We start from the raw sequence: 15,305 nt of genomic DNA, 5'->3' as shown, positions 1-15,305 counted from the left end.
TTCATTTGTTTGTAAGTAGGCAAACTTACAAAGTCAGCAGGGGATCAAATACTTATTTCCCTCACTGTATTTATATTTCTTCAGAGTGGTTGTCCTTGTGGGATCATACCGTTTGTGAAGGTTGTCTTAAACCGAGGGCCGCGATGATGCAAAGCCAAGAAATTCTCTATTTAACCCAAATTGCCCTGGAAAACAGAAAAATAAATGTTGAATGGATAAATTCTTACAATGGTCAAGGACATTTAAAGGAATTTTCATCTTTAAAAAAAATCTGTCATTTACTCATGTTGTCATTTTAAACCTGTGTGATTTTCTTTCTTCTGAAAAACACAAAAGATGATATTTTGAAAAATGTTAGTAACCAAAAACTGTTGGTCAACACAAAACCAATGCAAGTCAATGGGGACCAATGGTTTTCTGTTACCAACAATTTTCAAAATATCTTCTTTTGTGTTTTGAAGAAAAAGAGAAATTCTTACAGGTTTGAAATGACAAGAGGACCTGTAAATAATGACAGAATTTTCATTTTGAAGGTGAACTATTCCTTTAAGGGAGTATGAGTCAGTCTTCTAAAGTGAACATGAAACAACATGTGTGATTCGTTTTGCTTTCATAATTTGACATTTATTTGCAGTGCAAGTATTTTCCATCAGGAATTGGGAAAAGTTGGCATTATACGCCAAAACGCAGCAATGCGGTGATGAATTGTGCATAGTAACTCTAGAAATGTATAAGAAAGTAAAAGGGTCATTTTATTGTGACATTGTAATGTTCTGATCCAGAGTCGGTTTGGAATACATAGAATCTGTGTAAAATCTACTTGGCTGGCACGTATGGACAGTTGAAAAATGAAAGCTTATAAATATTTTTCAGACATACAGTTAGAAGGTGAAATGCAGTGTTGATATATGTGATAAAAAATAAATGAGAAATAAAAGGTGAGAGGCAGACGGGTGATAAAATTAAGGTAAATGCAAAAATGTTGGATCTATTATTTTTAAACAATTATCTGTTGGATTCTGGAAATGTGCTGTTGGTCAGACTGTTACAGTCACATAAAAGCCATGTGTGTCGAAATGTTTGTTCATTACAAACTACTACAAACTGTACTATTTTTAAAAGCTTTTTTTAATAGTATTTGAAACAGAGAAATGTTTTCAACAGTAACTTAGCAAGTGACCTCCAGCTTTAATCTGTCAAATACAGACAATATCTTGGATTTTAGAGCGATAGTTCACCCAAAAATAAAAATGTTGTCATAATTCATTGATCCTCATTTAGTTGAGAATCTGTATATGACTCTTTCTTCAGTGGACCATAAAAGATGTTTTAAGAAATGTCACAGTAGTTTTGTGTTCATACAGTTGCAGTCAGGTGTTGTTTTGTTACCAACTTTTTTCAAAAAATATATTTTGTTCTGCAAAAGAAAGTCATACCGGTTTGGAATGACACGAGGACGAGGGTGGGTAAATGAAGCAAGAATGTTCATATTTGTGTGAACTATCCTTTCTAAGCAGTTTTTTTGAGGTTTATGTTCGTCAAACAGAATTCAAGGTTAAGAATATTGCATTGTGGTATACATTATTCCAACCAGTGTGCTCTGGACTGCACAATGTAGCAGTTGGTCCATGCATACCGAGAAATTACAAAAAAAAACACTGCAAACTGCAAAAACTGTATGATTACTGTGGTAGTATGTCATTCTGAACATAAACATATGTTCCAAGGACCTCCCTTCTTAACTCCGCCCACATTGTCCCAGCCAATAGCTGCCCTCGTATCTCATGCCCAACATCAGTAATTGGCTAATATCATGATGATGTAGGTGTAGATCGCAAGTGTTGCTTTGAAACCGTCACTGCGGTCCGGTGAGGTGTCCGTGTTGCCGCCATGCCTGTAGACTTCTGGATTTCAAAATGGTGCCAAAATACGAGATGGAGACTCGTTGCAGTAAAATATGCTGTTTACAAAAAAAGATGTTAAAATATATCAAAGGCTTTTAGTTTCCTCTGGATCAGATGAATATAATAAAAAAGAGATGTAAATATTGTTAGTTTCTATCGAATTCTTGGTTATCACTTCATGATGTCTTGTACTGCTGAAATATTGGAACCTGAGGCGGTTTTGTTTTTGTAGTTTAATTTTGTACAGTTTTGTGTTTGATCTGATTTCTCAGCTGTTTGAAATAAAGACCATACTGTAAGGAGGTATCTGTTTACGTTTGAGACCGCCACACACACACACACTGCTGTTTATACGCTTAACGACACTTTTATTGCTTTAATAAAATAACATTTAACACCACTTACATAAACAGTCTAGAACATAAGACACATATAGTTTGTGTGGGTTCTAGCTTGGAAAAATAGATGGGAAACATAAAAACACAGACAGTGAACATTTAAAAGAGTAGAAATACTGTGATAAAGAAATACTGTGACAACATACTCCCCAAAAAACTTTGAGAAGAGAAATGCTGCTGTATTCTGATACTAAGAGCAGTCAGTCTTTCGTCTCTTTGATGGCTTTTCATCATTTGCTTTTCTCTTCTCTGACTTCTGATTAGTCTCTTTGCCTGTGACATCCACCAAGTCGAATTCCTTTAATAATGAGGGCTGAATCTGATTGGCTACCGTCCACGCCCATAAACACAGCTCCACCCTATGAGGAGTCCAGTCCTGCTGGTCGTCCGCTGGGACACGAGGGAGATGAAGAGGTTAGGAATTAAAACTCAAGCTTAACTTTCTCAAGCCCAGTCCCCATTCACTCTCATAATATTTGGAAAAAGAGTGACCAAGACAAAAAAGAAACATTCATCCAGCGTGAGTGACAACATGAGAATAAATACACAATAAGTGAACTTTTTGGGTGAACTCTCCCTTTGAAAGTGAGCCTTACCTTTGTTGAGCTGGGCTGTTTTTTGCAGCACTTTCTGTAGATAAAGAGTGTAATGTTTGGCTGTGTACTCGACTGGTCTCAGCCCAGCGATGCTCTCCACAGCTTCTTCGGCCATGAAGGCGATTTTATCTGGAGCTCCAGCTGCCAACACAGCTAATCCACAAAGAGAAGGACAGACAGCACGCTTTATTACAGTTATTCTATCCATGCATGATTTGTTGTTTATATGTGCAGGTACCTGATGCTGTTGCCGGCCCGACACCTTTGAGTTTGCATAACTCTGTAATTGCAGCCTGGACATCTGGAAACAAACTAAATGCTTTGCTGGTCAAGCTATGAACCGCCTCCTCGCTGTTTGAGCCAATCAGCTGCTGCAAACGTGGGCGGAACTTTCCTTTCTGGGACAGAACAGCCAATTGTCAAAAAGAGAGCTGTGCTTTGAGGGGTGCACTGGCGCATAATTGGCATTTCTTTTTAAGTGATGTCATAACATCTTTGCAAGTGACCAATGAGAGGTGACATCCACCCCTCACGTTTCTTTAACGATTGTATTTGTTCTGTGCTTACGGTTAGTTTCCACTCCATGATCTTAGCAAGCTCAGCATGTGTAAGAGAACGTTCTGATCGAGATGAGATCGCAGCGGGAAGCTCCTCCTGAAACCTGACGAAAAGACATTCTTTAATGAAATGGGCATGAATGTGTTTGACAATTAATTGTAATAACGGTCAAATCCCTAAAACGGGCAACTAATAGTCAGAATACCAATAATTTATTAGACAATTGTTAGCCAATTTTCATAATTGTGAAAGACATTCTATTCTGATGTTACAATAAATATAAAATTAAATGTGCAACCAAATAACTTAAGAAATGAGACACACATTGTGTAAAACAGGGCAATAAATATGCAGCGCGACATATCAGGCAGACAGTTGAACTTGTGGACCAACATTTTTTTTTTCCAAGTAAAATAAATAATGAACATTTTACAACAAGACCTGACCCAGGAGTATTCCAGTCTAAAATAATAATAATTAAAATAGCTAAGTAAAGTTTAAAATACTGTGCAGTGGTTTTGTGTGAACTCAAACCATTTGTCTAGTGCCAGCAGCTTTCCAGGATCCTTCCCCTTCTTAGCTGACTTTGCTTCCACCACATCCCAGTATTTTCCATAGATCCCTCTCCACACAGCAGGATCCTCACAGTTATACAGTCTCTCACCCACGGACATGACTGACATGAAACAGACAGATGACAGCAAAGTTTAACATTCACTACAGACCTCAAACAGATATAAATACATTACAATAGCATGCTAGTAGTACTTTTAAAATATATATGTACTTATTTGATTCCTTCAAAGATCTTGTCAAAGACTCAGATTTCCTGCAAAGTAACACTGGTCATACACCAAACAGCAGCGTTACTAAACACCGCCGCGCCATGCGAAAGGGAAGTGACGTAAGAAATATAAGGCGATTTTATTGCTTGTGTAAAATAAAACACATGCCGCATAGACAAAAATACAAAACCAAGCAGCTGCAAAGAACAAACGTAAACATGGCGTGTTTAACTTGAATCCTCGTTGCGCAGATCACATATGACATCTTAGTATCGCGAGAGCAATTCGAAAGCTACGCTTTTGCATCGCTCTCGCGGTACTTTGTTGTCTTACGCCGCTCGGCTTGCGCAGACCCGTAAAATCGAAGACGCCTACACTGATACTACTTCCGCTTCTCCTGAAAATACATAGATTTGTCTTTAAAATGGTAAGTGTTGCTATTTCATCAGCATTCAAACTCACGACACATATGAACATTTATGCCTCGAAACATAAAAGCGCAGTATTAAAAACGCGTGCTGCAGGAATGTTGCTCTAATGTGTTGTGTTGTGTTGTTAGCATTAGCTGCACTTTGGCTGATATTAGCTCAAACTCCCTCCCTCACGCTATTGTAAAGTAACGTTATTACATTACAGGTTATATATTTTAATCATAGATCATGCAGATCTATCTGCGATCTAAACATGCATTAAAATACATTAATGTTACTATTGTTGGTGTGTGCTCAAAGTTACTTTGACAAAAAGTATTTTACAATATAAAAACACATTCCTGTATAAAACACTGATTGATAACCGCAAGACATCAGCAGGCAGATATAAGTACAACATACATTCGTTTATGTCTGAGAAAAAGTATGTTATATAAATATAAAAGATTTAAATAAATAAATTATTAATTGTATTTATTTCTAGCCAACCTTTACACATTTGTCTCACCTTTAATCTGTACTGCTAATGTATTATAATATATTTATATTATATATAAATGTAATTTATATTGTTGTTTCAGGTTGGTGTGTAATTTCATATACAGATGTCAAGCGCAATTGTGTGAACGTGCGCGTGACGTCCCCCGACTGTCATGCGCAGAGCTGTGTCCATGTGGTAATAAAATGAATATTCATAAGATCTTTGTACACTTTTACCACCACTGAATATTTTTATGTGTTTATGTATTATAAAATAATAAAAACAAATATTATTGCAACTATTTAAATGCTATTTATAGAGGAGAGGTTTTGTAAAATAAAGAAATAATAAAACAAATCATTGTTTAGAATGATTTTGTCATGTTTGCTTTGTGTTTCAAGCCTCATGCTTTTAGGTCTTGATTTGGAGTGAATGAGAAGACTAAACGTTGTTTGACAAGTTTTTGAAACTCAGCAGGATTTGATCACAAAGTGTAAGTGTTAACCTTGCATCCATGATGTCTTTTGATTACAAGAAGAAATATTTCTCTTTATCATATTATGTTTAAGTTTTATATATACCACCTGCTGGCCGAAGAAGGAACCGCAGCAGTTAGCTGCTCTCGTCCTCTGTGATATCTCTTTATTTACTCTTGCTTTATTTTGTCTTTATTTTGCAGTCTGAGATGGAGAAGATGACCAAGGTGAGCACCATCAATGGCCGTACCATGTTTTGCCACCTGGATGCTCCAGCCAACGCCATCAGCGTGTGCCGAGATGCCACTCAGGTAAAAATACCCAAACTGGTTGAAAGTAATTGCCAAAATGGCTCAGAAAGAAAGCCATTTTGCTTGCATGTGATAACTTGTGATCTTCGCCTCAGGTGGTGGTTGCAGGCCGCAATATTTTCAAGATATACGGTTTGGAGGAAGATGGTTTTGTGGAGCGTTTGAACCTGCGGGTGGGCAGGAAACCCTCGCTCAACTTCAGCTGCGCGGACGTCATGTGGCATCAGATGGAGGAGAATCTGCTGGCTACTGCTGCTACTAATGGAGCTGTGGTCACCTGGAACCTGGCGCGGCCGTGCCGTAACAAACAAGAGCAACTGTTTACAGAACACAAGCGCACTGTGAATAAAGTCTGTTTTCACCCAACGGAGGTTCACATGCTGCTGTCTGGCTCTCAGGATGGATTCATGAAGTGTTTCGACCTGAGGAAGAAGGAAAGCGTCAGCACATTTTCAGGTACGTGTGAACACTTTCAAAAATAAAGTGAGCCAGTCGGTCTGTATTAAGTCACACGACATCCTTATTTAGTTGCAGAAAATAGTTTGCTTGTGTTTGTTTCTCAGGTCAGTCTGAGAGCGTCCGAGACGTGCAGTTCAGTATGAAGGATTATTTCACCTTCGCCGCCTCCTTCGAGAATGGAAACGTGCAGCTGTGGGACATCCGGAGACCCGACCGGTACGAGAGAATGTTCACGGCACACACGGGACCCGTGTTCTGCTGCGACTGGCACCCAGAGGACAGGTGGGTGTTTTCTTCTGAGTTTGTGCACTGATCAAATGACTTTTAGTCAAAACTAAATATTTTGAAAATAATACTAATAAACGTTTCTTCATCATGAATCTTTTTTTTTTATGGATTATTTTTTAACATATCACGTCACTGTTTTTAAGAGGCTGGCTTGCGACTGGTGGCCGTGACAAAATGGTGAAAGTCTGGGACATGTCGACCAATCGTGTAAAGGAAATCTACTGCGTTCAGACCATTGCTTCAGTGGCCAGGGTAAAGTGGCGTCCCGAACGGCGTTATCACCTGGCCACCTGCTCCATGATGGTGGATCACAACATCTACGTGTGGGACATCCGCCGACCGTTTATTCCCTTCGCTACGTTTGAGGAGCACAAAGACGTGACCACGGGAATCGTGTGGAGGCACCAGCACGACCCCTATTACCTGCTGTCGGGGTCAAAGGACAGCACTCTTTACCAGCACATGTTCAAAGACGCCAGCAGGCCCGTGGATCGGGCCAACCCGGAGGGACTCTGTTTCGGCCTGTTCGGTGACCTGGCGTTCGCTGCTAAAGAAAGTCTGATGACGGGTGAGTGAGCAAGTAAGCATTTGCTTCACCTCATGTCTGTTCTAAAGTGTATCAACAGTAAAACACTAATCTCAGTATCTTTCCAGCTCCTTCATCTGTAGGTGAAGTGGGGCGTAAAACATACCCAGGCGGAGATCGGCGGTACCCCATCTTCTTCTTCAAGAAGCCGGATGTGACGGAGCAGTTTGCGCAGGTCTCCAGCGCTCTCAGTGTGTTTGAGAGCGAGGCGGGCAGTACTATCGGGATGAACTGGTTTATTAAGACGGCACAGAGTTACCTGCTGAGCGGAAAACCCTTCGCTGAACTCTGCGAGCACAACGCTCAAGTCGCCAAGAGACTCAACAGACCTCAGGTACAAACCGATTTGAGGCGTTTTATTTATTTACATTTGAGTTTTTGAAGTTTATGCTGGTGTTTGTCTAGGAATCGACCACGTGGACCATGCTGCGAATCATGTTCTCGGAGCCCGCCAATCCATCCATGTCAACTAATCACAATCTGAATAAATCAGGGAACCTCCCACTCGTCAACAGGTATCCATCTTTAATGTCTGAATCCCAGGCGCAGTTGAACTCGATCTGCATCGCTCAGTTCTGTTTTTGTCTCCAGCTTCAGTATGAAAGAGATGAGCGCTGCTTTGAATGAAAGAAACAAGGAAAACAGACAAGACAACATGCACAACCTTGAGTCCAACCACAACAATAATGACGGTGAGACACAAGCTTTACAGCCTGGAGAAATCATTCATTCAAACTTGCTGTCATGTGGTCTGTCGTTTGGTTTCAGAGCAGTAAATGTTGAATGAATTTTCATTTCGGAGTGAAACTGATCGTTGAAACAGCAGTTCAGGGTTAATATCTCACCCCAGGGGCACAGTTGTTGTAGAGATGGATTATTACTCGAGTGAGTTAATAGCTCGCTCACGCCGGTCCGCTTGGCTCTCAGATGACAGCAAACACTGTTGAGGGGATGGAGTAATCAAATCAAGTGTTTCTGTGCAGAAAACGAAGAGACCGAGGGCAGCGAGGGTCAGGCCGAGTATCTGTTTGGAGACGCTGAACTGGATGACGATGACCTCTACAGCATGGAACACGAAAACCCGGCAGGTCTGTCAAACACCTATACACATTTGAAGTTTTATTCACACTCGCAAGCTCTTCTAAGGTCTCGCAAACGTTCTGTCGTCTCTCTTCGTCCAGCAGAGGAACCGGAGTACCTTCTCCCTCAGGAGGCGTTCCCGATACGCCATGAGATCATGGACCACCCTTCGGCCCCCGAACCGCTGCAGGAGAAGCCCGAGTCCCCTCACGTGAGCGGGAGCGAGGCCGAGAGCATGTGTCTGACTCCTATGGAGTCCTTCAGTCTCATTTCTGTCTCCCAGCTGCTCTTCTCACCTCATCTGCCCCCCAAGTTCTTCTGTCCCATCGTGAAGGAGATGTTGTGTTACTACGCCGAGCAGGGTGATGTGCAGATGGCCGTGTCTGTGTTGATCGTGTTGGGCGAACGCATCCGTAAGGAGATCGACGAGCTCACGCAGGTGAGAGAGTGTGGATTTAGGTTTCTTGCCCAGGTTGAACCCAACATGAGGATGATATGAGTTTGGTTTGTGTTTCAGGAACACTGGTACATGTCGTACATCGATCTGCTGCAGCGCTTTGAGCTGTGGAACGTCAGTAATGAAGTGATCAAACTGAGCACGTGCGGTGCGATCACGTGCTTGAATCAAGCTTCCACCACCTTACACATCAACTGCAGCAACTGCAAACGACCTATGAGCAACAAGGGCTGGATCTGCGACAGGTTTGAACTCTGACCTTTGTTTGTTTTAGCAATCTACTTCATAGAATGTGTAGTTATACTAATATTCTGTGATTGTAATACATGTTTGTGTCTTTCCCTCTTCAGGTGTCACCAGTGTGCGAGTGTTTGTGCGGTGTGTCATCATGTAGTGAAGGGTTTGTTCGTGTGGTGTCAGGGATGCAGTCACGGAGGACACCTGGAACACGTGATGGATTGGCTGAAGCAGTCGGATCACTGTCCAGCGGGCTGTGGACACCTGTGTGAATACACCTGATCCACAGATACTCATGTATGAACTTCTGAATCAAGCTGCTACAAACACAGTATCACTAAAGATCTGATAATACTCAGACAAACACGAGAGGACAGAAATACTGAATGTGTGCCAAAACACAATCATATGATTTCTTTTTATAAACAAAATGTGCAGTGCTATAGGACCTCAAGATGTGCATCAAGAACCACTGCCATAGAATTATTATATGCCACACAAATTAACGGTTGTGTTGAAATCAGATTTTTTTATATATAAATCCTGGTTTTTGACAATCACCTGTGTGCTGCTGTGTGAATCTTATTGGTTTGTTCTTTGACACAGTTGTGTGATAGTTAATGTGCTGATCTACACCTGTGCTTACTCAGCTAAACACCTGTGTAGACTTTACACATCCACTGAAAATCGTATTTCAGTCCAGATTTAAATGTAAAATATTTTACCTGTTTTAAATCTTATAAATAGTAATTTTCGTCAGAAGTCCATTTTCATTCAGATAATAAAGTACTTCTATTTATTCACTGTATTTTAAAGTGTGTGTGATAAAAATATATAAGGGATAATCCATAGCTAGCTGTGCATTAAAGGATGTAAAGCAGAGAGTGTGGTTGCCTCCGCGAAGTGCATTAAAATCCTTTGAAGCACGTCTAGCCGTGGATTATCCTGCTTATACCATAGTAATTTGCCAAGTTAAGGCTGTTATTAATAAGTGAATAAGTGAAAGTGACCTATTAGTCAGATATGGTGACCCATACCCGAAATGTGACCTCTGCATTTAACCCATCCAGAGAGTAGTGAACACACGTACACCCAGAGCAGTGGGCAGCTATCACTGCATCGCCCGGGGAGCAAGTAGGGGTGAGGTGCCTTGCTCAAGGGCACCTCAGTCGTTACCCGCCGGCCCTGGGAATCGACTGTCCGACTCTCTAACCATTAGGCCACGACTGCCCCCTGATGTTTACCATGTAATTTTTGATCAGACAGGTGAAAATGACAGTTATTTTCGTCAGTTAATTTCAAACATTGATCAAACTGACTGAAACTACCTGTGCATTAAATGGTTTTAATGCACACCTTCCAGCCAATCAGAATCATGTAGTCAAACAGACTATGGTATAAATTGTATTATTGAATACCAGCACATGTGTAGTTGTGATATTCATAAAAAATGTGGTATAGATTTAGAGCTTTATTACAAAACCTGAATCTAGGTATAGTAATTAGAGTACACATTCCACTGTTTTCATAATTTTGCAGTTTTCAGGTCATTTGAATAATCTGTCGCCATTAACAGTTTGACACGATCACGCTGAAAAACATTTAAAACTGATATTTGGTAGTATTTAAAGTGTTAGGGGACTAAAAAAACGGCTGATCCAAAAACCAATTGATTGTAGTTCAAACTCTGAAAAATAAAAGTATAAATCTGTAGTACAGCCTGGTCATGAGACGGCTTCATTCATGAAACAACAGAAGAATTGTTGTTTCTGAGGTCATCTTATGTAAATTATTGGGCTAAAGTAAATGTGACAGTTTACATAAGAAGAGTTTTATGAGCAGATAACACAGATTTCTTTGTGTTCCATAAATGAGGTCCAGCATATTTAGAGCGTACATCATATTTAAAAGCTTAAAGCATCCCAATTCAAAGATAGCTTGAGATTTATGAATAAAATTGACATAAGATTTCAGCTTTAAATAGGCATATTGTTCATCAAATGCGTTGTCAAAAGGATGATTTGTTGTACATCAATAAACAATGTTTGTGCTCAAACACACACACACTTTGACAGTCAGTCTTTGTGCATAGTTGAATTCCTGACAGTATCTGGCTCCGCCCTCTGTCAAACGGCTCTGTTTGTGATTGCTTGATTTTCTAATATCAATAATATATATGAAGAGATTCTCTAGGCTTCCTTGTTGTGTCTTGCCTTCTTTGGCTGTCCGTCCGTCTGTGTTCATTGGCGTTTCTGCAACTACGGGCACTTTTGACTCCAGAATTTTAAAAAATCAACTCCTGTGAATTTAAATTTCAACAAAATTGCAGTCTTTAAGATTTTAATTTGAAGCATGTTTATTTTTTTTATATTTTTCAACTTTTGTTCTTACAAAATGTCCTTCAATAACGTTACAATAACGTTCATTTTATAATTTTTTCTCTTTTAAATTGCAAATATTCAGTCTATTGTAAATTATATTTAACCATGACATTTTGTAACCATAGATGAGACCAAAATCATCAAAAATAAGATCAAAGAAATGCAGAGTGGAAATGAGAAAAGAACCAGAGTGGTATGAGTATGCAGATGATGCAGAAGGAAAAAGAATGTTACAAAAAGAGAAAGGAAATTGGGCAGATAAAGAGTGTCTCCCAGCTGACAAAAAGAGAGAAATATCTAAAAAGAAGGCAGTGGAGGAAAAATAAAAGAAACCAGAGGGCAAAACAAAAAGTACCGCATGGCTCTAATCAGTTTGTTGCAACAAACACACCACCACTATTCCCATCTGATGATGACTTGCATGCTGCTCCATTAGAACCTTCACGTAATGTGACAGCTGCTTTTAAGAGGGGACGTAAAAAAGTCAGACATGCTTTTATTTGCAAAAAATATTTTAATACTTCAGTTGAGATAATTTACACATTGAAATTACAACATTTGACATAAAAGCTAAATATGTTATCTGTAGTGTGTATGGAAACAATTGGCATCTTAGGTTACTGTCTACATTTTACATGGCATAGAGAAAACATTGAAATCCCATATTTTGTGTTTTAACTTCAAAAAATCAGTATTTACAAAACTGCACACAATTTGAAAAAGCTATTGAAATATATTACATTTTCATAGAAATTAATATACACTGTTAGCCCTTAGCAGCCATTTCTACAGTAATATATTGGCAACAATGTTGCCAGTTACTTACTGTAGGTCGCACATCTACAAAAGCTCTTATTGAGGTTGAATTTTTGTAAGACACCATTAGTGTGATCAGTGTTTCTTTTAGTTGGACTATTGGATCTCACTTTTTAAGTTTCATTCTTCCTGAACGTCTCAGTGTGTGCTTTAAACATGTTTGTTTTGGAGAAGGATGCTATGATCAGAAGGACAATATAGTGATGAAAATCATAAAAAATTACATTAAAATTTATGCCAGTGTTGTCACAATACACAAACAAAAGATTAAACTACTGCATCAGTCAGACATATGAATCCACATATGAATCTCAACAATGGTGACAATCAACTGAACCGCTTCATGCTGCAATCAATGCATGCTGGACGCGTAGTACAAAACTCATTCATGATTGTTTGTCACCACTGATGAGGTTTGTATGTCAAGTGTCTAAGTGTGTCTTAATAGCAAAGAAAGATTTTTTTTACAGAGATCTGTCCATTGTAACAGCTGTAATCACTTTTAAAAAATACCTTTAAAAAAATCATAAATTCTACATTGTAATATAATAATAAATTTCTTGATGTAACTTCTGTCTCCAAACAACCATAAAGCTGCAGTTCCATAAAGTCCCTTTCAATATCATTGCGTAACTGTACATTACAAAACACTAATGCAAATAATGAAAAATGATGAGGAAATTGTAACAAGACAAAAGAAAGTCAAGAATCCAACTAAACCAAACACTGATCACCATAATAGTGAATTGAAACATAATAAAACCACAATGAATTAGGACTAAACCTATGTTCATTCTCAATAAGACATTACAAAGATGACAGAAATAAAGTGAAAGTGGTGTTTGTAATAAGTGAAGATGGTAATGATGTTTGTGTTTAATTCTCCTCTGGTGAGATCTTGACAGATTTATTGTGTTTATCTTTTATTTAAACTTGATGTTCATCTAAGACTGTGTGACTTCAGTGAGTTAATATATATTTTTAATGATGTATTTTCAAACAGTTACTGTAAAACACCTACAGTAACTAGCTGGCAACAGTGTTACCAATATATTACTATAGTAATGGCTGGTAAGAGTGTACTGTAAACCTTGAACTTGTCTCTACGGCAACACAAGGTCTGTACCGCAACACCTAAATTTGCTGAGGTAAAGGCATGTTGCAGAAATGACATTTTTGCTAATATTGCAGCTAATTGGCAGTTAGCAAAGTCTAGTTTTTGACTCTTAGCATCTTAATATTCATGAATGTATTTTTTAAATGTAGTTCAAAGTAAAGAATTACTAAGATGTATGTTAAGGGCACACAATAAATACTGACACAGAAAAGATGACTTTTTTTGATTTTGTGAGTGAGGTAGTGAGGATGCTCAATCTGTCAGCAATGTGCTCATGTACTAATTTCTGTTCCAACAGAAACTATGCTTGTTATTAAAAAAACCTGTCATAATGAAAGCCTTTTTTCTTTGTTGCAGTAAGAACTCAAAAGTGTGGGATGGGTACATTTACTTAAAAAACTCATATAAATGATCAGTAAACAATAAAAAAATTAAGATGCTGTAAATTAATATGTATATAAAACATATTCATTTGAAATAATGTCAAATTGTAATTCAATTATCTTATTTTACATATCTTAAAGAGTACATAACTACGGATTTTTAAGGTCCTACTTTGGTTTATGGAGTGTCCAACAACAAGTTTATGTACATAGGTGTAAAAACACTATTATTTCGTAATAATAGGCAGTTATTCTTACCTTACTTCTTGACTGACTCTCAAATGATGCGTTCTGCGATTCATCTGTCTAACACCCTCCTTTCCGCTAGCCTAGTCTGCTGTGATTGGTCTACCGTGACTGACGCTCATGAGCTAGTGTTTGGGGAGAAGAGTGAAGTTTTCACGAGCAGTCCTAGCAAAACGTAGGTGGGGACTGTCGGTACACGATCCGGGATGCCTGCACGATCCGTCCGCGCATGCGCATAATGACGTAGTAGATAATTCTGTTTACTCTCAACTCAACTCAACTTTATTTATATAGCGCTTTTACAATTTTCATTGTTACAAAGCAGCTGTACATGAGACACATTGACTACAAGCAAAACAATCAAAGTTGTACCTGCAAAAACAAGAAAAGGTTGAAAACCTTTGTGACACACCCACACACAAAACACTCCACACACACAACACGCACACACACCAACACACACAGACACAGAGACACACACACACACACACACACACACGTACGTACACAGACAAGTACGCACACACACACACGCTCAGTGAGAGCACACATTTAGGATAAAGGAGAGAGAAGCACAGGTCAAATATAACAGATAATAAATTCCTATATGCAATATTAATTAAGTAAAACTTTAAGATTCTAAAGCAGCCCCCCCGGTCAGGCAGATAGTGCAAAAACAGTATGCAAACGGTGGCGAGGAACCCAAAACTCTAATCGAGAAAAAAAACCTCAGGAGAACCCAGGCCCAACCAGGGGATTCCAGTTCCCCTCTGGCAAAAGCTGCTGCCTCTGCACAAGCTCCAGAGAACTTGCACAACAAGGCTAAATAAAATAAATAAACTTAATAATAAAATAAATTATAGTTTAAGATTATCATTAATAATCTAATAGCATTTGAAGTTTTGTGGTGAAGACATGTCAAGAGACCGCGTCCTTCTTTATCCAGCTCTATCATCTCAGCTCTTGTCAGGTCCCCACTTCCCATTCTCCGCTCTACCATCAGGTCAGGCCATGAACTGCATCCTGCTCGCTGTGGTAACCTTGGAACAATGAGACAAGACTGGCTGAGAGTAGAGTACTGTTCTGTACTCTTTGATGCAACAAGTACATCAGTTGTGTTTTTGGTTCCGGTTGATCTAACTAATGCAGCCTAAACCCTCAGAAGATTTATATTATGGAAGAGTAGTGTATGCAAGATTAAAAAGATGCGTCTTTAGTCTAGATTTAAACTGACAGAGTGTGTCTGCCTCCCGGACAGTGCAGGGAAGACTATTCCAAAGTTTAGGCGCTAGATAGGAAAAGGATCTACCACCTG

General features: G+C 39.0%; 2 protein-coding genes across 3 annotated transcripts; one reads left to right on the top strand and one right to left on the bottom strand.

Annotated features, from left to right (window-relative positions):
* Window positions 1–30: 30 nt before the first annotated feature.
* On the bottom strand, window positions 31–4,478 carry zgc:112496 (uncharacterized protein LOC541336 homolog). The gene is made up of 6 exons (XM_057322632.1): window positions 4,244–4,478; window positions 3,991–4,132; window positions 3,466–3,559; window positions 3,137–3,296; window positions 2,899–3,051; window positions 31–2,692 (listed from the first exon to the last, which is right to left on the bottom strand). The coding sequence occupies exons 2-6, from the start codon at window positions 4,128–4,130 to the stop codon at window positions 2,493–2,495; spliced, it is 747 nt and encodes a 248-aa protein (XP_057178615.1). The 5' UTR covers window positions 4,131–4,132; window positions 4,244–4,478; the 3' UTR covers window positions 31–2,492.
* A 118-nt stretch (window positions 4,479–4,596) lies between these two features.
* wdr24 (WD repeat domain 24) lies at window positions 4,597–11,065 on the top strand. Of its 2 annotated transcripts, none has more exons than XM_057322577.1 (14): window positions 4,597–4,668; window positions 5,254–5,348; window positions 5,555–5,646; window positions 5,833–5,940; window positions 6,036–6,396; window positions 6,504–6,681; window positions 6,831–7,255; window positions 7,342–7,607; window positions 7,679–7,788; window positions 7,865–7,965; window positions 8,257–8,361; window positions 8,458–8,792; window positions 8,871–9,055; window positions 9,161–11,065. In XM_057322577.1, exons 4-14 carry the CDS (start codon window positions 5,839–5,841, stop codon window positions 9,327–9,329), a joined length of 2,337 nt encoding a protein of 778 aa, XP_057178560.1. In that variant the 5' UTR covers window positions 4,597–4,668; window positions 5,254–5,348; window positions 5,555–5,646; window positions 5,833–5,838; the 3' UTR covers window positions 9,330–11,065. The 2 variants fall into 2 exon arrangements, with proteins under 2 accessions (XP_057178560.1, XP_057178559.1); XM_057322576.1 differs by having other exon boundaries at window positions 8,455–8,792; window positions 9,161–11,063.
* Window positions 11,066–15,305: the final 4,240 nt, after the last annotated feature.

The sequence above is a fragment of the Triplophysa rosa genome, linkage group LG23 (genome assembly GCF_024868665.1).
Source record: "Triplophysa rosa linkage group LG23, Trosa_1v2, whole genome shotgun sequence".
Lineage (NCBI taxonomy): Eukaryota > Metazoa > Chordata > Actinopteri > Cypriniformes > Nemacheilidae > Triplophysa > Triplophysa rosa.
This window is presented reverse-complemented; position numbering and strand designations above follow the sequence as displayed.